At 48.6% G+C, this 26,049-nt stretch overlaps 1 protein-coding gene across 2 annotated transcripts in view; it reads right to left on the bottom strand.

The window, feature by feature from the left end:
- Positions 1–26,049, bottom strand: part of LOC138492680 (uncharacterized) — a 436,464-nt gene that overhangs the window by 247,216 nt on the left and 163,199 nt on the right. For both annotated transcript variants that reach the window (XM_069620007.1, XM_069620006.1), the window contains exon 2: positions 6,146–7,146. In XM_069620007.1, coding sequence (XP_069476108.1) covers positions 6,146–7,146 — 1,001 coding nt within the window. The remainder of the gene's footprint in view (positions 1–6,145; positions 7,147–26,049) is intronic.

A 26,049-nucleotide genomic window follows, 5' to 3' on the forward strand; every position in this document is an offset into this window, starting at 1 on the left:
TCCCTTCAACCTGTGGCTACAAACCTTTTGGCATTGTATCCAAAACATTGTGACACACAAGTTTTTCAACCTTTTCAGATCCTCCATGCAAAATACCCCTGTCTTTAAATTCCTGCTACTCACCTATAAATCCATCCATTGCCCTGCCCCCTACCCCACTATCTGGGTGACTACATCTCACTCTACTCTCCTTCTCGTACTCTCTATTCCTCAAACTATCAAGCCCCCACTTCCCTTGTTCCTCTTCCCACTTTCTCTCCTTTTGCCTCATCACCGGACATCCAAGCCATCTCTTCAGTGGCCCTTTTCAAAACCATGCTCAAATTCTAGATGCTGGTGAAGAAAAAAGCCCCCAAAGCTTCTCTCCTTCCCACCTAATATAACCGCCAAACGCACCACACTGCATTCTGACATCTGGACTACTCTGTGTAATTTGTAAATATGTAAATGCAGGTTTCAAGCTTACAATTTTAATAATATGGTCATGCTTTTGTCATACTTTTACAGACCAGCATTTTTTAATCATGGATACTAACACACAAAATGTTAGGCTGTCACTAACACACATAGGGGGCACGCCCTAACGATATCACATGCATCTGTTAGTTACCCTATACTAATCCACAGCATAGACACACAATTGGTGGATTGAAATGTGGCTCCATGCACCCCCCCTCCCCATCTCAAATGGTTTGTCCTGATCTCGGAACCCACCATCTTCTTAAAGTTAAAACCCATTCAAAATGTTCTAGCCTCTATGAAATCCTTAATTCAGAGATAGACGGAAACCTTGAGGCACCAGACAGAACTCTACATCAATACCTCTACTACTGCCCTACTCTGTGTCTTTCATTTTCCAAGCACCTTCAACTGTAACACATCCAACACTTGCCGCTGACTTCTTATTCAGATGGCTTGGCAGAACCAGTGGTCTTCCGGCAATACGGTTGGTTACTATAAATTGACCTGGTGAAAGCCCCCATAATACTCTGGCTCGCTTGAGCATCTCTCAAGTCACTCACACAACCAACCACCGACCTGATCTAGCTTCCAGACTTCTATGGCATAGACACCTCCCTTGCCTTCCATAGCACCTGCTCCTTGTAACGAAAGTAGTGGCACTTAGCTACCACCGATCATGGGCCTTCACCAGAGCTCAACCCCGAAGTATTCTGTCAGTCACAAAGGTTCGATTAGATGTTTTGGGAGCGATAAAATCACACAAACACATTCATGAAGCAACAGTTATAACTTTTACATAAATATCGATATGCCTTTTACGTCACGCATATTATGTTCATGCAGACTGTTTCTATAGTCTGTGACTGCCATCTAGTGGCGTTTTTAATAATTTAGAATCATGGTTTTGTGGCTTTTAATTGTCTTTTCAGTAACTTTTCCCTCTGACCATATTGCTTTATGCATACTTTTGCCTTGCTAATACCATTTATGAGGGGGCACCCCCCATAAAAGCCCAGACCACTTATACCTGTCATTCCTCTTTTTCACTTATATCCTCCCCTTTATACTATTTGTAACTGAAGTCTAATATGCTTTTTTCCCCACTTAAACTCAAATCTGCATTAATATGCAAGTGCCTATATTTCGTTATTTTTTCATTCTGCCACTGTTTTTTACCCTCTTTATTTTTGTATTGTATTATTTTTACCTCTTAATGTATTATCTCTTTATTTTTTACTGCAATGTTATCACTGGCTACTGAAGGTTCTCGATTCCCCCACCTCCAGCAGGGCCTTAAACATAGACGCCACCCTTCTCTCCAGGGCCCTTGTGGTTTTGCCAGCCTCCTGGCAAAGCCCCCAAATTCTATTCTTCCGTCGCACCCTATTTTCCACATCATACAACTTGTTTCAGAGATCCTTTTCCGCAAGTTGCAGCTCCTTAATCCGCACTCCCATCTGTGTCTCCAAGATCTTATTTGAAAGATGGTTGTTTTCTGGGGGTTTCACTATGTCCTCAAACTTCTCCACTCTCTCCTTAAGTGCTGCCATTGATGATTGCACCTCTGCCCTTAAAGCTTTGATCTCTGAGAGCACACTGTGAATGTCAGACTGCGGAGCCCCCGGGCCTCCTCCCAGGTCCAACCCCTTGTAAGAGGAAAGATGACCCCCAGCAAGCCGAGCACGGCACCAGCCAGAATGTGCACCCCAAGAGTCGCACCTTATTGGGGAGCATGAGGAACCTCCACAACACATCCAAAGGTCTAACAGGTACCACATGCCAGTTCACATGGATTCAGAATTCCGCCTGTCACCTGGTTCCTTCTGGCCACACCATCCGATATTCCAAATGAGCAGGCTGTCGTAGTTCCTCACCCTTTTTGCATTGGTGCGCGGGCCTCCTCGGTCTCCTGTGCCGGAGACTCCGCGGGCGTCCCAGGCCTTAACACCGATGCGGCTGTGCCAGGTCCTGTCTTCTGCATCCTACATTTCTGCGAGGGTCACGGGGGTGCTGCGCGCCTTCATTGTTCTACCTCCGGTGCCGTGGGGGCCAAACGCAGCGTGTGTGGGTGCAGCGGTGCCATAGCTCTCAACTCACCCGCCAGAGCATCTACACACCCGCCCACCCGCCAGCTCATCTGTTTCACCCGCCTTGGCAAAGGTGGGAGCTACGATTCATATTTTTGCCGGGACCCGATTTCGAGATCCCGAAATCGGGTCCCGGTGCGACTCTTCCTGCGCGAATGGAGGCGTGAAAAGCAAGTGTCATGCTTTTCACACCCCCATTTCCTCCCCCTTCCCCTCCCTGGCGCTCTACTCCAATGAGAGGATTGTGCCTGGGAGCATTCCTCCCCACCCCCCTCCCGTAAAAGGTCAGCGACATAGAAGTAGGACTGCCGTTTCATGTTTTTACGGCAGTCCTACTTTTATGTTTATGGCCTTTCTGGGTTTTCACCCGCCTTGGTATCAAAAAAGGTTGAGAGGTATGGCGGTGCCCTGCTTGCAGCGTTCACCTCAGGAGCTTGTCTCTCATGCAGCCATTTCCTTTGCAAAATCCAGCGGTCTCTCCTCCACACCCCCTAGCACTCTTCACCTAATAAGACCTGTTGGGATGCAAGGACCAGATCATCACCACTCGGGTCAAGTTTTATGGCCAGGTTGTCTTGCTGGGGTTCCCACTTATGAAACCTATATCTTCCCAGTCAAATGTTGGCCTTTACAACAAACAGTTACATCATCTGTAGCCTAACAATGCAATTATGGACCTCATCCTATGTCAGGACAGATCGGGGCCTCGAGTGTGCGAACAAACAGAGGCTTGTAGAGGCATAAGCGAATCAGCGATTAGTCTTGGTGAAAAGGATGCTGCAGTATAGTTTGCTATTTTTTTTGCTACCAACATGGGTCAGGACATGCTATGCCCTCCAACTTTTCTGATTTCTCTTCACTATTTATGAGTGCCACTCCCAGAGGCATAGACGGGGCAGGGCGTGAGCGGGCAAGGCCCACCCAAAATCTGAAACTGCCCACTCAGCAGCGCCCGGTGGGCATTTACAGATGTTAACGTAACTGCGGTGGGCCCAACTAGATAAGCTTCAGGCCTCATTTGTTAGACAATCCTGGCTACGCCTCTGGCCACACCTGCTTTCCATTTAAGAACTATTTTTGCAAAATGACCTCGCTTTCAACAGAAGGAGCCACACCTGTCTCTAGGAGAGCGGCCTTTGTTTCCAGCAAAGTGTGGCAGGCTTCCACTTCCATACCTTTGTGTCATTCTTTCTCTTTTTGCGTCACCACATTGTTGCCGCCTAGAGTGCACTTTGGTTCTCGGCCTGCTCTACTTTTCATGCAGACTTCTGGACCACGTTCCATAGACTGTTTCACGCCTTTGCCAATGGTGCTGGCTTCACCCAACGCGGGACCTTGGCTGAACCAAGGAGTTTCTTGGATCTTGCGTGTTAACGTTGCCAAAGCCGAGACACCACTGGGTCTGGGTGATGGGGATACCATGGTCTGGCAAGGGTGAGTGGCAGAGCACCGTCGCCCCGCATGGCCCAATTGGCTAAACGCTGGGTGATGCTATGGGAAACAGTGGATTGGCTGTGCAGGTGGCAGATGCTCCATGAGCAATCTCTGTGCTGGAGTGGTGCAGTTGAGTAGTATGCCAAGGCTCCCTAGAAGGCACTGGGGTAAGCTTGACGTGGAGCGGGAATGTCCTGGCATGGAGGGGCAGCCAGTGATACTTAGCGAGTGTGCCCAAGTAGGGACTAGGTTCGGAAGCCCAGAACTCTTTGGGACTGTAGTATCCCAGGATATGATGGTAAAACACCTCAAATGGACAACTGAAGCGACGGGAAACTTGGCACGACATTATCTTCATGTATTAGCCTTTACCTCCTTCACTCTATCCCCCAAAGACCCACGGAGAAGGTCCTAAACATGCTCTGTTTCCACCCATCTTCGTCTATGTAGTGCACGTATCTACTCTACCTTTGTGCAGGTCTGTCTCATGCTAATGAGACTCTAGGTCTGCGGGTGGTAGGACATGAGCCGGGTTGGAAATGTAACTCATTTGTCGGGACTCGGGGCTAGCAAACCTTTTGGTTGTTGACCCTGAGATTCTATCCGGGGCTACAAACAAAAGACCTGTGGCTATAGCACCCTAAGCCCCCCTAGCAATGCCTTTGGGTGGGAGGGAGCTAGGAGGGGATGTTACAACCACAGCTCCTAGAAAAGCCATACTCCTGAGATCTCGATAGACATCCCGGAACATGGTGGTGGCATTCATTCCAAAATAATACAGCAGAAAAAAAATACTTTTTTTTGTTTTACTTCCTTAAATGATATGAGAGTTCTAGGTGGTAAAGAATTCCAGTGCGCCCCTGGTCTCACTACACCCTCCCTTAAATGGTCAGTGTGGCACCAGACAATGGTGTGGTAGGGGTCAGATAGCCAGGCTTGGTACTTGCTTAGTCCTCATTTCAGAGAATGGAAATGGGAGTCATCTCCACAGTCAGTGGTAAGTCTGAAAACATTCTGTGATCATGACTCGCATAGACCGGAGTTGTGCAGGTTGCGGGGAGGTGGGGGTCAGTTGGCTGGGCATTTTCTATCTTTTGTCAGGATCTGTTGAAGTTTGTCTTTTAATAGATTGAAGGTGTATTTGGTAGTAGTCACAAAAAGTTCTGCTAAATTGTACTATTTGGCCAAACATAGTGACATTTATATGCACACACGCCCACATTGGAAGCCAAGGAGTTAAAATGGGCTTTCGGCAAATGCTCATTGAAATCACATGTCCTTCAATCTAATAACTTCTTACCAATTTTACAACCAAGCTCTCACTGAATGATAAAATATTCTTTGGCTCTGGTATTTATTTCCAACAAGATGTGTGGATTAAAAGAATGAACTAAAGTTATTGGAAAACCTTTTATGGGAATATTTGTGTTGACTTTATTGATATGTTCATAAGGTTTTGAATTTAACTTATTCATAATATCCGATTGGACTCTGTATTCCAATTCTGTTGAACCAACTATTCAATCTTCATCGAGAGCTAAATTATATGTTCTGGTACAGCCCCTCTTTTGAACATCTCAGATTCTACGGGATCGCTGAAATGGTGGTATTCATGACCTGGGTCTTCCAAGCGACCATCCGAGCAGGCTGCAATGGGTGTGGAAGGGGACATCTCAACTCCTGCTTCAGAGGAAAGGTAACATCACCTCACTTCACACACAATTGTAGTCGCTCTTTATTGTTCACAAAGACTACCAGGCACCAGGCACCAATCTGGATGTTCGGATAATTGCAGACATGGCATCTGCCAATTGCTCAGATTACCCAATTCTCAGAAAATAGACAAGTGTGGGTGGACCTCTTCTTCTGCTATAGCCTTATAGGTTTCAATAGCTGTCGTCTCCATGATACCCTACACTGAACTATCCATGCGCTGGCCACTTCTCTTAGGAACTTGTTCTTAGAATGAGCCAATTCATTTTAGAAGATTTGAGATTTTGGAAAGAACATGGAAATAGGTCCGTTCCCCTATTAGGGCCTGGAGGGTTGCTTGCTCATGTCAGTTCACAGGTTAAAGGGCCCCCAGGTCACTTCAGTGGCATGTTAATACTCCAAAGATCCCAAAGTCAATTATAAAATCCAGCAATAACAAACAAACTTACCTGTAGACCAGTAACATTGTACCAAGAAGAACAGCAGCAAAAGCAGCCACTCCAGCGATGATGGCCAGCGCCACCATGTGCTCCCCATCCCGGTGTCCATGGAGATTCATGGCTGACACCACAGAGTCGTTCTGGTAGTCGAAGAGCATGAGGAAGCCCCGGCCGCGATTGGTAGTCGTGATCAGCTCCATGATGACCTCCATCATCTCCGATGGAGAGCTGAAAACCAGGCTTTTGTTCCTGGGGGAGTTCTCCCCACAGAAGCGAGAAGAGAATGTGGTCAGGTCTGAGATGTAGAGGACGTCCTGGGGGCAGAGTTCTGCTGGAAGCGGAAGCGTGGGGGAGGTTTCTGTGGTCCAGGGCATGGCGCTGTCTATCATGTCAGTCTGAACTTTGGGATATTTGTCGTCCTCTGATTCCAAAGTGTTTTTCTGTCTAGCAGCATCCTGGGCAAACTTGCTTCCACCTCCGACACGCTTCCTACCATCTAGGCTATTTTTTGCTTGTCTCCAACTTGGCCGATTGGCCTCAAAGATGGCCTGTAGAGTGCTCTGCAAGAGACCATGTCCAGCTTCAGCATCATCCAGTGATCTTAAAAGCCCATGGCCTAACACAAGTCCAGTCGCTCCCTTTTTGTGATCACCTGTGGGCTCGCCCCAAAGTCCTCCTGGAACACGTGATTTAGGGCTAGGCTCTGGAGTAGGCACTGCATCTTCAATGAAGGGTTCAGCGGTGGGTGTTGGGGTGCTGCTCTCATCTTCCTCAGTAAACGTGTCTTGACTCATCCGCTTGAAAGGGTATACATAGCGGTCCGAGGGATCGCCCTCGCCCGTGCCATCAAACACGTCAAAGTCGAACACTTCCAGAATGAGTTTAGTCCCAGCGGGAATGAAGAACTGCCACACACAGTGAGTCCCCGGGTAGTAGTGGTTAGGGAATCCAGGCGATAAAATGAGTCCCCTTTCGATCGAACTCATGACCGCTCCACAGGAATAATAAACCTAAAAAGGACACATAATTAATCATTAGACCTATTGATCAGTGAAAGGAAACACAGAGCACCACACAAAACATAATACACGACTCTAAATGCTTAATTCAACTAAGATATCAAAAACTACAGCTGAGCAAATAGCGGCACCACGCGTGAGAAGAACCGGTTCAATTCCGAGCTCCATTCCTCGACAGGTGCTCCCGGTCACAGTTTATGATATGATAAGTAATTTATAACGCGCCTGTACACAAGTGTTTCTAGGCGGGACAAGACAAGGGAGGTGAGACAAAGGGAGGACAACACAAACAATCTTACTAGGCCTTGTGTCATTCAGATCGCGCACGTGCAGGGGGCAACAAAGAGAAGGAACGCCTAACCAATGTTATAGAACCTCAAAGAAATTAAGTTGATGGCTAAAGACCATTCCTTGATGAAACCTCTGACCCCAGAGAATGGTGCTGTCCTATCTAAAACCCCAGCTGGTGGAGAAATGTGCTTATAAGATTTCTTTGACAAGGCGAGTTGTTATGATAATGCACTGAGGCCAAGTAAAGGAACTGTAGGTTATGGCCTATCGCTCCCAGTGACAGGTCACTCGGGCAGTTTAAATGCCTTTGAAGAGCATGTTGACACAAGTGTTTCTTTCACAAAAAAGCTGGTAACTACATACTTGTCTTTATTTTATTTAAAGTGCAGACCTAGATCGAGAGCATTAGCATTGGAGCGCGGTGTGGGTAGCGAGCGTTAGGGCCGGTGTCTTTACACAGGAGCCTAGTACTGGGAGTTGTGGTCTGTGCATTCATCGGATTAGCCTTTGGTCAGGTATTGTTGAAAAAGCCACCTTTTGAGAGATTTGCGGAGCATTCCAAGCTGATGAGATATATAGGACCAGCGGCAAATCCATGGTAGTACTGAATATGTTACAGGACAGACATGGGTATTCCTTAGTGGTTACGACTCAAAGAGACCGACCAGAAGAAAAATCCGAAACTCTGTAGGTTACGTGTTGTGATAGCACCAGTAGCAATAGCCAATCAGGTGCCAGTAACTTGAAACAGAGGCAGTCTAGCATGTGACTCGGGAGGATAGCTTAGGGGCAACTTGCTCGCCTTGGAAGCAAAACAACATGGAGCAACACAGGTTCGATCCCTGGGTCTGTGCTTAGAAACCTCTGGGTATTAAGGGCCTTATAAATAACCTATCGTGTCATATCAAATTCAGCTGACCTGCTCAGAGATGCTAGCTGCTTCTACACTAGGCATCTTTCACAAGGTAGTGTTTGTGAATATCTAGGACAGGCGGTCAGCAACCTCTGGCTGGCTAAATGCTATGCACTTCAACTCCCATCAGCCGCAGCCAGCATAGTCAATGGTGAGGGATCATGGAAGTCGTAGTGCAACACATCAGGAGTGTTGGACGTTGCATAACCCTGCTTTAAGAGATGCTGTTTGCATGAATACTTGAGCGCTTACGATTCCATTTTACAGTATGCACAAGTGCCCATATTTTGCATGTTACCGAAAAATGTTAACAACTTTTTGCTCGCACAGGATAACATTAAAGAGTCATATCTGTTTCTTTGAAAGGAAGATGTTCCTGGTTTCAACGTGTTTTTGTTTTTCCTCTTTCACTCTGAGCTGCTTCGCTCCTTCTTCAAAACAAGGCAAGAGCTGGAAAACCACCGAATTGGCTTTATTAATCTAAAATATGGACAAAGAGCAAACAGTTTCTAACGTGTAACTTGCAAAAGCTGGGAGCAAACCCATTTCACCCGAGTGCGACACTCCCACCCGACAGGGACTGCCCCGCTCATACAAATGGCTTAATACAACCACAGGCCTATTTCCAGTCCTTTTGGTGGTGTCCACTAGTCCAAGCAGGTCTTCGTGCCCAGCAAATATATCCACCAAGGGAAATCCACTGATGCAAGTTACTGGCAGGGCCCGTGAATAATTGACTCTCCAGTGGCATCCACATGGCGGCGAGTTCACAGGTTAGTGAACCACAAACCTCCTAAAGAAACGGGCAATTGATCTAAGGTGATCTTTTAAAAACATCTTCTAAATGGTGGGGTGCTTCTCTACTTCTTTTAGATAAGTTTTACTGTTCCTATACTTTTATTTTAAAAAGAAACCGTTTCGGAACGGTTTCGTTTTAAAATAAAAGTTTAGGAAGAAGTTGAAACTTGCACTGTCAGTGCACTGCTCTGGACGTGCCCTTAAACATCAGGTGCATGTGTTTTGGGGTTTGTATTGTGCATGGGAAGAGGCGCGGCAATGGGGTTTGTGGGGAGCGGTGGATGGCCAGTAGGGAACATAGTTCCACTACTTTTCGTACGCTTCGACCACTGGGTGCTGGGTTCTACTCAAAATGACATCAACAGTTCCACATTTGGGGGGGTTTCTGGAGGAGTGGATCCCAAAGGGCCAGGCCATCACTAGGCTCGAGACAACACTGGCGGCGACATAGGAAAAAAACAGGAAACTGGCCTTCTCGGGCTGCACCCCTGCCTACTGGAACACCATCCCGGTGGCATTCGGAAATTTTCCAATACTCTTGCAGTTCACTAAGGCACTCGAGACATTACTCTTTAATCAATGCCTAGGGCCTCCCCTTGTCTCCTTGCGTATCCACATCACATCTCACCTCCCCGGATGGATGGATAATCCCTCCTCCCCGGATGGATGGATAATCCCTCCTCCCCGGATGGATGGATAATCCCACCTCCCCGGATGGATGGATGGATGGATAATCCCACCTCCCCGGATGGATGGATAATCCCACCTCCCCGGATGGATGGATGGATAATCCCACCTCCCCGGATGGATGGATGGATAATCCCACCTCCCCGGATGGATGGATGGATAATCCCACCTCCGCGGATGGATAGATAATCTCACCTCCGCGGATGGATAGATAATCTCACCTCCGCGGATGGATAGATAATCTCACCTCCGCAGATGGATAGATAATCTCACCTCCGCAGATGGATAGATAACCCCACCTCCCTGCATGGATAACCCCACCTCCCTGTATGGATAACCCCAAGCACACATTGTAACTTCTCCCCTTCCATGCTTCAAAGGTAGTCCTCAATAACATGTTCAACAGCGCTCTGTTGCTTCCTGGTCAGGTTCGAGCCACACGAAACCCCAAATATTAAATGACAACATTTACCAAGAGTGTGAGATCCCATCTACGGAGACAGCTTCACTAAATTAGTGCAGGTAATCCAGACATGGACTCCTTCCTCTCTTTGCCTAAACAACATTGGTCGAAGTGAGCGGGAACGGTCTGGAGCGGTGTTCCACTACTTAAATGTTCTACTGTTAACAGCTCCACTACTTTTTGCAACCATTTTCACCACTCCAGAACTGTTCTTTGTGAAGGTAAAGCACATTTCTCCACTTTAGCACCGGATAACAGTTACAGCTGAACCGAAATCTGTTGCAACTCAATTGGCTGTCAGACAGCATGACTGCAACTGACTGCACCCCTTAGAAAATGGGTTGCCTGTTGCTCTATTGCTTCCTACTCTGTCCACTGCCAGAGTCAGTCCTACTACTTTTTTGGTACACTTCTGTCACTGCTAAAGAGGCTTTGCATGACAGCCGCAGGTCGCTGATGACGCCCTGTGCGCTATCCCAGAGAGCAGGCTATTGTCCTTTGGTTATACTTGCACACTCTTGGCATTTATTATACTCCGTTATTGCAGCAGAATAGTCAGTCACATGACACTTTTATACAGCAAATGGAGGCATCAGTTCCTTGTGTAGCTTTGACCTCGCCCATGAAAGTTCACCAAATCTAGCAAGCAACTGATCTGGCCGTACCCAAACTAATTATGAAAGGTGTGTTTTTTTTATTTATTTTTTTACAATGGGTTTTCCATAGACCCCTAAAAACACACATTAGGGGTGTATACCCGTGAGCTGCTGCATATGTGGATGTTCGTTGCAATCAATATACATGGCAATCGATGCAGATATTTTGATTTATTGAGCACGACCCTAGCTACGGGAAGCAACAGAGCGCATTACAATCGTAGAGGGAAGAACACAGTGAAGGAAGCGGAGAAACAAGGGAGTGGGGAGCCAACAGGGGGGGGATGGTGGGCTATTTGGCAGCAAGGGATCTGCAAGCAACCAGGGGAGGAAACAGTGGGGAGCAGATCTCCCAGTCTCACACAGGGTAGGGGTTTCTGGTGTGTGGCCCTAGGTATCTACGTCAAAGGAGTAAGAGCGTTTCAAAGGTGCCTTTTTCTAACCTAATCAACTCAAGGTGCTGGTCTAAGGAACAGCCAGAGTACAATCATTGAAATTAAAGCAGGCAGATCCGGGGGGGAAGGAGGACAGGCCAGGGGAACATCACATTTTTGGGGGCGAGCTAATCCACAGAGGGGGACACTGAACTATACAACGTCTTTCTCCAAATGTTTTAGACTGAATGGAAGGGCCACAAGGAGGTTGGCCTGAGTAGAGTGAGGTGTTTGTGTTGCGATATCTGGGATGATATTTTAGCAACTTCCCAAGATATTTGGGCAGCAGATAGCGCTTTACATAGCATGCGTGTCTTCGAAGAGACGGAGCTCATTCTCGGACAGGAGTTCCATACTCCTTTCATAACTATAATAACTCGTTTTTATATAGAGCTACAAACCCGCTGGTCTCTAAATGCTGCAATAACAGTTATTATTATCCCACTGCATGGTACTCAATTTATCGACCTCGGAAGGATGAAAGGCTGGCTGAGTTGGCTTTGCTGGGATTCAAACCTTCATCAGCAGGCTACGTACAGATGTCAGAACGAGCGCTCAACTCGCTGTGCTATTTGACCGGCTTTGGGCCGACCCATGTCTTTATCCTCACATGGTCATAATTTGGGCCCCGCAAATGTGGGAAATAAGGATGGCAATTAACAACATCTGCTACCAAGCACCCTGAAATTAGATTGTTTGGTGGGTGGTGCTATATGGGATACATTACTCACCGTAATCGTATTTCTGATGCTTGTATCTACTTAGATTCACATGCTGTGCATAGGCCGACATCTAGTGGAAGCGGCAGAGTATTACAGTTTGTTTTTCGAAACTCGAACATGGGCGTCGACACAGGGCGTGCCAGTAATACTATCCCTAGTGTGACGTCCACTGTACCCATGATCCCTCACGCCTCTAGGACCCTCAGATTGTGTTTTTTCTGACATGAGGTAGCATGAGGAGTAGCGTGAGTACAGATAATCCAAGCAGATAGATAGATAAGACTGCAAGCATCCATGCGCCTTCTCTCAGAGGGGAGGAAGGGTGTGTCGCATGTGAATCTAAGCAGATACAAGCATCAGAAATACGATTACGGTGAGTAATGTATCCCTTCTAAGGCTTGTGGAATCTCCTTAGATCACATGCTGTGCATAGATTAGCGAGCAGTACCAGAAGAAGGAGGTGGGATGTGAGAAGGGTCATGAGCAAATAAATGTCTTAGAATCCCTTGTCCCACTTGAGTATCTGTCTTGGAATGGGTGTCAATACAGTAGTGCTGAGTAAAGGTGTGAATAGAGCTCCAAATAGCTGCTTTGCAAATGGTGTCAAGGGGTACATTTGCAATGAAAGCCAGAGTGGCCCCAATGCCTCTTGTAGAGTGGGCTCTTGGCGCGAAAGGCACATTTTTTTCAGAAAGGGAGTAACACAGCTGGATACAGTTAACAATCCACTTAGAGATGGCACCTGTAGAGACTCGATCTCCCCCTTTGCCTGTAGCTACGGAGACAAACAGTTGGTCTATTTTCCTTAGCGGTATGGTCTTGTTTACATAGTATAGGACCGCCCTACGCACATCTAGGGTGTGTAGTTTCACTTCAGCCGAGCTTTGTGGGTCTTTGAAGAAAGCCGGAAGCTTGATGGACTGGTTCACGTGAAATTTAGAAATAAACTTAGCTGAGAACCTATGGTGTGTACGTAAAACCAGTTTATCTTTATGAACCGTAAAGAAAGGATCCTGCACTGACAGAGCCTGAATTTCACTGACCCTTCTTATAGATGTAATTGCTACTAAGAAGGCCGTCTTATAAGTCAGGTGTTTGAGACTGCTTTTATGCATGGGCTCGAATGGGGGGCCCATGAGTTTAGATAGCACCACATTAAGGTCCCATCCTGGTGGTGGGTTTGATATTGGAGGGTGAAGTCTCTTTACTCCTTCCATGAAGGCTTTAACCACTGGTACTTTCCACCACGGCACCTTGTTATGGGAGGTAGTGTATGCTGACAGAGCTGCCAGGTGTACCTTCAGTGAATTAAAAACCAACCCTGCGTCCAGCAGGTGGAGTATGTATGTGACAATTGTGGAAGGAGTGCAATCAACTGGGTTGATTTGCTTATTCTGGCACCAGATAACAAATCTTTTCCATTTGTCAAAGTAGCAGTGCCTCGTGTTTGGCTTCCTAGATTCCCTTAGGATGTCCATACAACTCTGCGGTAAATTGAGATGACCAAACTCTATGACCTCAGGAGCCATGTTGCCAGGTTCATTGAGTTGGGTTGAGGATGCACCTTCTGACCCTGGTGCTGGGACAGTAAGTTGTGCCAGCCCAGGAGTTTGATGGGTTCGCATACCGCTAGACTGCGTAAGTGCGGGAACCACGGTTGTCCCGCCCACATGGGAGCAACTAGGACGAGCGTCATCGATTCTCTGTTCATCTTGTTGACCACCTTCCTGATGAGAGGTGTTGGTGGAAAAGCGTACGCAAACATCCCTGACCAGTTCATCCACAGGGCGTTCCCCTGGGAGTCTGGTTCGGGGAACCTGGATGCAAATCCTGTGCATTGTCTGTTTTCGCTTGTGGCGAATAGGTCTATAGTGGGGAAACCCCACAGAGAGAAGAGATCTTCTACAATCTCTCTGTGTAGACATTCGTGTTCCTCTGGGAGGGGGTCTCTGCTCAAAGCGTCCGCCAGAGAATTGAGATCCCCTGGAACATGTTGAGATGACAGGAATATGTTCCGTCTGAGTGCCCATATCCAAATTTTCTGGGCAAGCTTGGACAGATTTGGCGAACGAGCCCCTCCTTGTTTGTTCAGGTAAAACATGGCTGCTGTGCTGTCTGTCCGGATCTGCACTGACAGATTCAACAGGTAGGGCTCAAACGCTTGAAGCGCTCTGAATACTGCCAGAAGCTCTAACAGATTGATATGATTCTCGGCTACTGAGTGAGACCAGAGACCCTGAGCTGTGTGGTGGAGATGGAGTGCTCCCCACCCTGACAGGCATGCGTCCGTCGTGACTACAGCCTGTATCTCGGGATCGTAAAAGGGTTTCCCCTTGGACAGATTTTCTCTTGTCCACCAGTGAAGGCTTTGTACAAGTGTTGGCGAAACGACCACTAGATCGTCCCACTGACCACTTGCCTGAGACCACTGTTTCGCCAACCATTCCTGCATGGGACGCATGCGCAGGCGCACGTGGGGGACCAGGTAAATACATGACGCCATCATGCCCAGCAAACGCATAGCTTTGCGTACCGTTATCTGGCAACCGGCCTGATATTGCGGAATTTCCAGCAGTATATTCCGAATTCTTTCCTCTGATGGAAAGGCCAACCCCTCTTGTGTGTTTAGGACAGCTCATAGGAACTGTTCGGAGGTGCTTGGCACCAGACTTGACTTTTTCTCGTTTATGGAGAAACCTAATTCGAAGAGGAGGTCGATCGTTCTTTGAATGTTTGTTCTGCAAATTACTGGGGTCTCCCCCGTGATGAGCCAGTCGGCCAGGTAAGTGCACACTGGGATTGCCTCCCTGCATTGGTGTGCCGCCACCACCGCCAGTACCTTGGTGAATACCCTTGGAGCCGAGGGCAGTACCTCGAACTGGTAGTGCTGACTGTCCACCTTGAAGCGCAAGTATCTTCTGTGCGCTGGGAACGTGGAAATATGAAAATAGGCATCTTTCATGCCCAATGTTGCCATGTAATCCCCCTTTTTTAGGAGGGGGATTACCTCTTGGAGAGTAGTCATGCGAAATTTTTGGGGCTTGACAAACTTGTTTGCAGGCCGTAATTCCAATACTGGGCGCATTGTCAAATCTTTTTTTTTGGCACAAGGAAGTAAGTTGAATAAATACCCTTGTTTACCTGGTATCACTGGACGAGTTCTATCGTGTCCTTTGCTAGAAGATTGGCGATTTCTTTGAGGAGGATCTTCTGATGGTCTAATGAGTGTACTTTTTGTCGTGGAGGGTGGTTTCGGGACGGTCTAACAGTTCTATGCAGTATCCTGCGGAAACTGGACAGCACCCACCTGTCTGATGTGATCCCTTCGCAAGCTTGGGTGAAGTTGGAAATGCGTCCCCCTACTGGGGATGCGTGAGAAGGGACCCTGAACGGAACTTCACTGTTTTGGGGGTGGCGTGCCGCCGCCTCTACTGGGGCTGCTTCTACCCCTACCATAACCTCTCGTTACCCCTGCCATAACCCTGGGTAGACTGCTGGTATTGTTGTTCCATGGTGTACCCTGCCCCTGGGAATAATTGGAGCCTCTCTGGGAATTTTGGCCACGTGGGTGACGAAAATTGCCATTCCCCCTTTGATTCGGGGGTTTGTTGGTTTATTGGCCTAGGGATTTAAGAGTCTCGTACTCATCCTTGGCATTTTTTAGCGCGTCCTCTACTGCCTTGCCAAACAGTAGATCGGGCTCCATCGGTTTGTCTATTAAAGATGCTTGGGTCTCGGGTTTGAACCCAGATTGCCTTAACCAAGCATGTCTTTTGATAACAGTGCTCTCTCCTATCAATCTGCTGGCGTTGTCCGAGGCATCAAAGGTTGCTTTTAAGATGCAACCGGACATGGCTCTTCCCTCCAACGCAGCCTTGCCAACTGGCATTTTAAGGGTTCTGGGGCAGAGTCGATGAGTGCCGCGACTTCTTCCCACTGGTGGCAGTTGTAACTCGCCAGTAGGGTGGTTGAGTTGGCAATCCTTGCCTGGTAGGCAGAAGTGGAGGCTACTTTCCTACCCAAACAATACATCTTTTTGCTCTCCTTGTCGGGAGGAGCTTCAGACGATGATAGGGGTGTTCCCACCCTCTTTCGGGTGTTTGTCACTACCAGGGAGTCCGGTTTCAGATGTCCCCTTATGTACAGTGGGTCTGATTGGGCTGCCCTGAATAGTTTCTGGATCCTGGGGTTTACTGACCTGGTGAGGTTAGGATTTACAAGGGAAGGGTCTATTCTCCTTTTTATAGATTTGAGGATAGGGATGGCCTGGGCAACAGGTTTCCTTTCTCCCACCAATTCCTCGGCAAAGTCCCTCTCTTCCTGTGCTACCTGGGTGTCAATGTGGAACTGTTCTGCCGTCCTGGACAGAACTTCATTCAGGAGAGGTTGGTTGTCGACAGGGGAGTCAGTAACCAGGGGTTCTTTGTCTGCTGGGGAGTCTACCCTGCAAGTTTCTGGGTTGTCTTCGTCCTCCTCTTGGTCCTCGTCATACCCATAGTAGCCCGTCCCAGTTTGGTCTCCCAGAATGCCCAAATCTGGATCCTCAATAAAAAGGTGGATCCTCATTATATGGAGAGTAGAGCTTATACAGAAAGGGTCCGAAGACCGTGTTGATGTTTCAACCCGGGACTTCTTACTTGGGTGTATGGGGTCCCTAGAGCCTGAGGGTGATGGCCCGTCGGGGGTATATGAGGGGAAGTGCTCAGGATTCTTGGCCAATGATGACATCCTAGATATAACTGTCTGTGTCGTCACTAGGCCATTCCTTCGAGCTGGGAATGACTCTTTCCTGGGAGAGTTTCCCTGTTCTATCCTGACTGGACCTATGGGTTTGTGCAGGGGTCTTTAAAATGACAGAAGACTGAGACTTGTCTGTCTGTTTCTGTGAAGTAGAAGACTGTGACCTGTCCGACTGCTTTTGGGGTGTGGAAGAAGGTAGGGAATGCTTCTTTAGTTGTTTTCCTCCCTCCCCGTGGGTGGAAGAGTGTTTTCCCTGTTTTTTTCGCCCCTTTGGAGATTTTCGATGTCTGGCGTCGAGGTTCAGGGGTAGTGTCCCTATCTCTCGAGAGTGGAGGATGGGACTAGGGAACTGCCGTTACGCGGTCTGCTGACGCCCACTCCTGGAGTGCTGCCTGGGGATAGAGGTCGGCTTCGTCTTCCAACGATCGAAACTCTGTTACCTTAGGGAGCAAGGCACTTTTGGCAACAGTGGATGGCTGCCTGGAGTCGTGCGGCGATCTAGATCGAGAACGCCCAGGGGACACCAATTCGGTGGACCGTTCTCTGTGTGCCTCTTTCCGAGAACTCGACATGTGCGTCGAGTCTGGGTGGGACTTTGCGTGTTTGGTGGAAGTTCTGTGGGTAGCGCTTGTTTCGCCGGGGGTTTTCCCCATAGCCGCCCTGCCGGACGACCTTCCGAGGTTGGGGACTTGCGCTTGGCTGTCTCAACGCCACGTTGCCCTCGCCGTCCGAAAGCACTGTGTCGCTACCATCGCTGAAGGCACCCTCCGCTGCCATGGCCTCTTGACGCCTGGCGTGGTGGGCCCAACGCTTGATCGAACGGTCCTTTAGTGTTTTCGGTTTAAACCTACTACACGCTCTGCAGTTCACCTCGGGGTGGTCCCTCGGCAAGCAGAGGTTGCACGTGGCGTGTCCGTCAACCCAAGGGTACTTGCAGTTGCACTTGGGGCAAAATTGGAAAGCGGTACCCTCCATACGCACCTTGTGGCAGCGGGCTAGCGTGTGTAGGAATATATATATAAGGAAAGTGCCTATATGGGATATGATACTCACCGTAATCGTATTTCTGATGCTTGCATCTGCTTAGATTCACATGCTGTGCATAGGCCGACATCTAGTGGAAGCTGCGGAGTATTACAGTTTGTTTTTCGAAACTCGAAAATGGGCGTCGACACAGGGCGTGCCAGTAATACTATCCCTAGTGTGACGCCCACTGTACCCAAGATCCCTCACGCGTCTAGGATCCTCAGATTGTATTTTTTCTGACATGAGGTAGCATGAGGAGTAGCGCGAGTACAGATAATCCAAGCAGATAGACAGAAAGGTAAGACAAGCCATCATGCGCCTTCTCTCAGAGGGGAGGAAGGGTGGGTCGCATGTGAATCTAAGCAGATACAAGCATCAGAAATACGATTACGGTGAGTAATGTATCCCTTCTGAGGCTTGTGGAATCTGCTTAGATCACATGCTGTGCATAGATTAGCGAGCAGTACCTGAAGAAGGAGGTGGGATGTGAGAAGGATCATGAGCAAATAAGTGTCTTAGAACCGCTTGTCCCACTTGTGTATCTGCCTTGGAATGGGTGTCAATGCAGTAATGCTGAGTAAAAGTGTGAATAGAGCTCCAAGTAGCTGCTTTGCAAATGGTGTCAAGGGGTACATTTGCAATGAAAGCCAGAGTGGCCCCTGCCGGACGACCTTCCGAGGTTGGGGACTTGCGCTTGGCTGTCTCAACGCCACGTTGTCCTCGCTGTCTACTAGAGGCCCACTCTACTAGAGGAGTTGGCCTCTAGTAGAGTGGGCTCTTGGCGTGAAAGGCAGAGTTCTTTTAGAAAGGGAGTAACACAGCTGGATACAGTTAATAATCCGATTCGAGATGGCACTTTTAGAGACCCGATCCCCCACTCTGCCTGTAGCTACGGAGACAAACAGTTGATCTGTTTTTCTTAGCGGTCTTGTCTTATTTACATAGTAGAGGACCGCCCTACGCACATCTAGGGTGTGTAGTTTCACCTCAGCCGAGCTTTGCGGGTCCTGGAAGAAAGCCGGAAGCTCGATGGACTGGTTTACATGGAATTTAGATATACATTTAGGTGAAAACCTAGGGTGTGTGCGTAAAACCAGTTTGTCTTTATGGACAGTAAAGAAGGGATCCTGCACTGACAGAGCCTGAATTTCACTGACCCGTCTTATAGAAGTAATAGCTACTAAGAAGGCCGTTTTATAAGTCAGGTGTTTGAGACTGCTTTTATGCATGGGTTCGAAAGGGGGGCCCATGAGCTTGGCTAGTACCACATTAAGGTCCCACCCTGGTGGTGGGTTTGAAATAGGAGGGTGAAGTCTCTTTACTCCTTCCATGAAGGCTTTAACTACTGGTACTTTCCACCACGAAACCTTGCTATGGGAAGTGGTGTAAGCCGACAGGGCTGCCAGGTGTACTGTCAGTGAGTTAAAAACCAATCCTGCATCCAGCAGGTGGAGCATGTATGTAACAATAGTGGAAGGAGTGCAATCAACCGGGTTGATTGATCTACTCTGGCACCAGATAACGAACCTCTTCCACTTGTCAAAGTAACAGTGCCTTGTGTTTGGTTTCCTAGATTCCTTTAGGATGTCCATACACCTCTGTGGCAAATTGAGATGTCCAAACTCTATGACCTCAGGAGCCACGCTGCCATGTTCATTGAGTTGGGTTGCTGGTGCACTGTTTGACCTTGGTGCTGGGACAATAGGTTGTACCAGGCTGGAAGTTTGATGGGCTCGCACACCGCCATCCTGCGTAGGTGTGGGAACCACGGTTGTCTTGCCCACATGGGAGCAACTAGGACGAGCGTCATCGACTCTCTGTTTATCTTGTTCACCACTTTCCTGATGAGAGGAGTTGGTGGAAAAGCATACGCAAACATCCCTGACCAGTTCATCCACAGGGCGTTCCCCTGGGAGTCTGGTTGGGGGAACCTGGATGCAAATCCTGGGCATTGTCAGTTTTCGCTTGTGGCGAATAGGTCTATAATGGGGAAACCCCAATGAGAGAAGATATCTTCTACGACCTCTCTGTGTAGAACCCATTCGTGTTCCTCTGGGAGGGAGTCTCTGCTCAGAGCATCCGCTAGGGAATTGAGCTCCCCTGGAACATGTTGTGATGACAGGAAGATGTTCCGTCTGAGTGCCCATATCCAGATTTTCTGGGCAAGCTTGGACAGATTTGGCGAGCGAGTCCCTCCTTGCTTGTTCAGGTAGAACATGGCTGTTGTGCGGTCCGTCCGGATTTGCACTGACAGGTTTAGTAGGTGGGGCTCGAACGCCTGAAGCGCTCCAAATACTGCCAGAAGCTCTAGCAGGTTGATGTGGTTCTTGGCCACTGAGTGAGACCAGAGACCCTGAGCTGTGTGGTGGAGATGGTGAGCTCCCCACCCCGTCAGGCATGCATCTGTAGTGACTATTGCCTGTACCTCGGGATCGTAAAAGGGTTTCCCCTGTGCGAGATTCTCTCTTGTCCACCAGTGAAGGCTTTGTACCAGTGTTGGTGAAACGACCACTAGATCGTCCCACTGACCACTTGCCTAAGACCACTGTTTCGCCAACCATTCCTGCATGGGACGCATGCGCAGGCGCGCGTGGGGGACCAGGTAAATACACGACGCCATCATGCCCAGTAAACGCATTGCTTTGCGTACCGTTATTTGTTGACCCGACTGATAATGCGGAATTTGCAGTAGTATATTCCGAATTCTTTCTTCTGAAGGAAAGGTCAACCCCTCTTGGGTATCTAGGATAGCTCCTAGGAATTGTTTTGAGGTGCTTGGCACTAGGCTGGACTTTTTCTCGTTGATTGAGAAGCCTAACTCGTGAAGGTCGATAGTCCTTTGAATGTTTGTCCTGCAAATTCCTGGGGTTTCCCCCGTTATGAGCCAGTCGTCCAGATAAGGATACACTGGGATTGCCTCCCTGCGTAGGTGTGCAGCCGCCACCGCCAGTACCTTGGTGAATACCCTAGGTGCTGAAGCTATCCCGAAGGGCAGTACCTTGAATTGGTAGTGTCGACTGTCCACCTTGAAGCGCAAATACTTTCTGTGCGCTTGGAACATGGAAATATGAAAATAAGCATCTTTCATATCCAAGGTTGCCATGTAATCCCCCTTTTTTGTAGGAGGGGGATTACCTCTTGTAGCGTGGTCATACGACATTTTTGGGGCTTTACATACTTGTTGGCAGGCCGCAAGTCCAATACTGGGCGCATTGTCAAATCTTTCTTTGGCACAAGGAAGTAAGTTGAATAAATACCCTTGTTTACCTGGTGTCCCTGGACGAGTTCTATCGCATCCTTTTCTAGCAGAATGGCGATCTCCTCGAGGAGAATCTTTTGATGTTCTAAAGAGTGTACTCTTTGTCGTGGAGGATGGTTCCGGGGACGCTGCAGTAGTTCTATACAATATCCTGTGGATACTGTTGACAGCACCCATCTGTCTGATGTGATCCCTTCCCAAGCCTGGGTGAAGTTGGAAATGCGTCCCCCACTGGGGTTGCGTGAGAAGGGACCCTGAACTGAGTGTCACTGCTTTGGTGGAGGCGTGCCGCCTCCCTTGATGGGGCTGCCTCTGCCTTTACCACGACCTCACCTATTACCCCTGCCGTAACTCTGGGTAGACTGTTGGTTGTTGTTCCACTGTGTACCCTGCCCCTGGGAATAGGTAGATCCTCTTTGGGAATTTTGGCCGTGTGGGCGACGAAAATTACTATTCCCTCTCTGGTTAGGGGGTTTATTGGTTAACTGGCCAAGGGACTTGAGTGTTTCGTATTCGTCCTTGGCATTCTTCAGTGCGTCCTCGACCGCCTTACCAAACAACAGATCGGTTTCCACCGGTTTGTCCAACAATGATGCCTGGGTTTCTGCCTTAAAACCAGACTGCCGTAACCATGCATGTCTTTTGATAACAGTGCCTTCCGCTATCAATCTGCCTGCGTTGTCCGCGGCGTCGAAGGTTGCTTTCAAAATGCAACCAGACACGGCTCTACCCTCTGCGGAAATACGAGCTAACTGGCCCTTTAAAGGTTCAGGAGCAGAGGCTATGAGTGCCGCGACTTCTTCCCACTGATGGCAGTTGTAGCTGGCCAACAGGGTGGTGGAGTTTGCAATCCTTGCTTGATAGGCGGACGTTGAGGCTACTTTCCTGCTGAAACCGTATAGTTTACTCTGTATGGTTCCGGGTCCTCCTCTTCCTGGTCCTCATCATCCCCATAGTAGCCCATCCCGGTTTGCTCTTCTATCATACCAAATTCTTGGTCCTCACAAAAGGAAGCCTCTCCTTGATACAGTGAGTATGGTCTTGCGTATGGTTGTACCTCGAGGGGTTCTGACCTCATCGGCGTTTCAAACCGGGGCTTCTTACTCGGGGGGATAGGATCAGTAGAGCCTGAGGGTGTCGCCCCCGTGGATCATACGAGAGGAAATGTTCTGGATTTTTATCATAAAAATCTGCCAAAGAAGACATTCTTGACATGACCCTATCTATGTCTTCACTGGACCATTTTTTGGAACTGGGGATGACTCTCTCAGCAAGTCTATGGGATTTATCTTGAGTAGCTTTGCTGGTTTTAGACATATCAGCAGACCTGGTTTTGTCTGTCTGTTTAGGGGGAGTGGTGTGTTTCACAGGTGTGGAAGAGTGCAAAGGTTGTTTCTTCTGCTGTTTTCCCCCCTCCCCGTGAGTGGAAAAATGTTTTCCCTGTCCTTTAGTGGCTCCGGAGGTCTTCGACGCCTGGCGTCGAGGATCGGGGGTGGTGTCCCTGTCCTTCGAGCGTGGGGCCTCGCTGGTTTTAACTGCGGGCTCCGACTCCTGGAGCGCGGCCTGGGGGTGGAAGTCGTCTTCGTCTTCCGACAATCGAACTTTTGTTAGCCTAGGGAGCGAGGCACTCTTGGCAAGAGTGGATGATTGCCTGGAGTCATGCGGTGATCTTGATCGAGAGCGCCCAGAGGACACCGAATCGGACCGTTCTGTTTGTCCCTCTTTCCGAGAACTCGACGTCGCCGTGTGTGTTTAGTGTGTAGTATGTGAAGCGCTTGTGTCGCCGGGGTTCTTCCCCATAGCCGCCCTGCCGGACGACCTTCCGAGGTCAGGGACCTGCGCTCGGCTGTCTTTCGACGCCGTAATGCCCTCGCCGTCCGAAAGTACGGCGTCGCTGAAGGCGCCCTCCACTGCCATGGCTGCCTGCCTGGCGTGGTGGGCCCAACGCTTCGTCGAACGGTCCTTAAGTGTCTTAGGTTTAAACCTACTACACGCTCTGCAGTTCGCTTCGGGGTGGTCCCTCGGCAAGCAGAGATTGCACGTGGCGTGCCTGTCGACCCAAGGGTATTTGCGATTGCACTTGGGGCAGAATTGAAAAGGGGTACCCTCCATACGCACCTTGAGGCAGCGGGCTGTTAAGTGTAGGAAATGTATAAGGTGTACCACCCCCCACTCTCCCTACTGGCAGGGCCGAGGCCAGGGGCCTTCCGAGGCCCAAATCCGTCGTGCAGCAGCCGACGGTCGATTTCTTCTCCAGCCGGCGTCGAGTGTCGAAGTTCGACGTTGGGGTGGGGAAGGATGTCAATAGATTATTATGTTACATTTTTAGCAAAAGTATGGCTAAGGCCAGGGGACTCCGCAAAATGCTTCCGACCAGTATGACGGAAAAAAACAATATGAGGGTCCTAGACGCGTGAGGGATCATGGGTACAGTGGACGTCACACTAGGGATAGTATTACTAGCATGCCCTTTGTTGATGCCCATTTTCGAGTTTTGAAAAACAAACTGTAATACTCCGCAGCTTCCACTAGATGTCGGCCTATGCACAGCATGTGATCTAAGCAGATTCCACAAGCCTCAGAAATATATATATAGAATGTAGAGATGTGTGCCACCCCCCACTCTCCCTACTTGTAGGGCTGAGGCCAGCGGCCTTCCGAGGCCCAAGTCCGTCGTGCAGCTGTCGACGGGTGATTTTTCTCTCCGGCTCCGGTGTTGAGTGTCGAAGTCGGTGTCTCAACGTTGGGGTGGAGAAATGATAAAAAAGATTTTTCTTAAGAATTATGGCTAAGGCCAGGGAACTCCGCGGGATGCTTCCGACCAGTATGGCGGAAAAAAACAATATGAGGGTCCTAGACGCGTGAGGGATCATGGGTACAGTGGACGTCACACTAGGGATAGTATTACTAGCATGCCCTGTGTCGATGCCCATTTTTGAGTTTCGAAAAACAAACTGTAATACTCTACAGCTTCCACTAGATGTCGGCCTATGCACAGCATGTGATCTAAGCAGATTCCACAAGCATCAGAAATATATATATATATAGATATATATAGATATATAAAACACCAAAAATGAGTGTACTGTGGCGAGGGCTAGAATTATGGGGTGCCTCGAGGCGACCCACCTTAAAGGTAACCCTCTAATCAAGAGGAAGCCAAAGATCTGAAACAGGAGCCCTCTTTCCTAGTCTAAATAACAGCATTTTCTACCAACCTGTAGTTTACAAATGAGGTAGGCCAAGGCCCTGGTGTACTGTCCTCTGCAGTAGTACAAGCTAGTCCAATCGAAGCGCCCACCACAATAGATGCATCCTAAGGCCAGCATAAGATTAAAGGCTTCAGCCATCGTTGCAAGAAGGCAGGTTTTCCAGCAGTAGCACTTGGGATGACCTAGAAAGTTCAGAGTCTAGCTTCGCTCCCAGGTATCCTCGCCTTATCCTTTGGATGGAGAGAAGCCGGATAGAATTTGGGAAGGCCATCTCCCCCTGGAACAGATCTCACAGGCCCTACCCTACCTCTATCCAGGTAGATCGGACCTGTTTTCCCAGCATTAAGCTGGAGCCAATCATGGCTCCTGCAGTCCCGCACATGACCCAGACAGTACCCCAAATTAGTGAAACTGCCCAGGACCCCCATGGACGCTTAGATGAGTTGGCTGTTACCTTCCAAAAACCTCCGGTAGACGCAACAACAGGATGTCCAGGGCTAACATGTCGAAGGCCGCAGAACGGACCAATAGTGTCCCAGATGCCAGAACATTCTCCGTGCCCAAGTTCGGGGCAGACTTCTGTGCCATGATGAGATTCGAACCCAGACTGCACAGGGTTCAAGATCGAGTGACTTTCAAGTGCCGACCAAGCTCTCCCTCAAGCAGTTTGGGCAAGGAAGACAGGAGGATAACAGGACGTGAATTATTGAGCACTTTGGGCTTCAGGGAGGTTTTGATCACAGATTAGACGAATCGTATGGTAGGAGTCATTCAGGACATTGCCGGAATGATACATGGGCAAATCAATCGCGGATCCTGACGACTTAATGGATTTAATTATTGTTTACCAGAAGAGGGGAGAGGAAAAGACAGGCGATGAATCCAGTGTGTTAGACTGAGAATCACTCATGCATTTGCCTGAGATTTAGCAATTGTCTTGACGATCAGTTTTAGGACAGCGAGTAGAGCGCTCACTTTGACATCTGTGCAGAACCTGCTCATGCAGGTTCGAATCCCGGCAGGGCCAATTTCAGCCTTTCATCCTTCCGACGTTGATAAATGAGCACCACACGCTGTGGGTAATAATAAGCAGCGCTCAGATGCCCGAGGGTTCATAGCACTATATAAATGAGAATTATTATTATTTTAGTGTTAAGACTTTTTACCAGAAAGAGCAACACATGATAGCAAATATGCATGCATTAACCCTATCCACGGTCATGTCTGGAACATGAGTGCTTTCGGATCACTGTGGCACATATTTTTAGCCCATGTCCTATGCGTGTCCGATCTAACCTGCGCATGTGTGCATTTCTTTGGTATTCAGATATTCGCCATATGTCCAAATTATAGCAACATTTTTGAGATTGTTAAAAAAGTAAATATCTCGAGTTTGGCTGATCCGATTTTTGGAATTTGTGAGGTGTGCCCAACTTCGGAGTAAGGGCTGGGCGTGTGCCGAAGATGGAGAGGAACGAAGCAGACCATTCCCCAATATGCCTTCTGAAAGTCTGCTGTTTTGGGCTGAAAGGGTTTATTTATTTATTTTTGTCATTTATATATAGCGCGCTTTTTGAGCACAGTACTTCCTTTTTTTCCAATGGTCGAAGTTGACACGGGCGTTTGGGAGCGGTGCTCAGCTACTTTGGAAAACAAAATGTTTACTGTCCCTATACTTTTATTTTAAAAAGAA

Source organism: Ambystoma mexicanum, chromosome 10, assembly GCF_040938575.1.
Source record: "Ambystoma mexicanum isolate Mex_15411 chromosome 10, UKY_AmexF1_1, whole genome shotgun sequence".
Taxonomy (NCBI): domain Eukaryota; kingdom Metazoa; phylum Chordata; class Amphibia; order Caudata; family Ambystomatidae; genus Ambystoma; species Ambystoma mexicanum.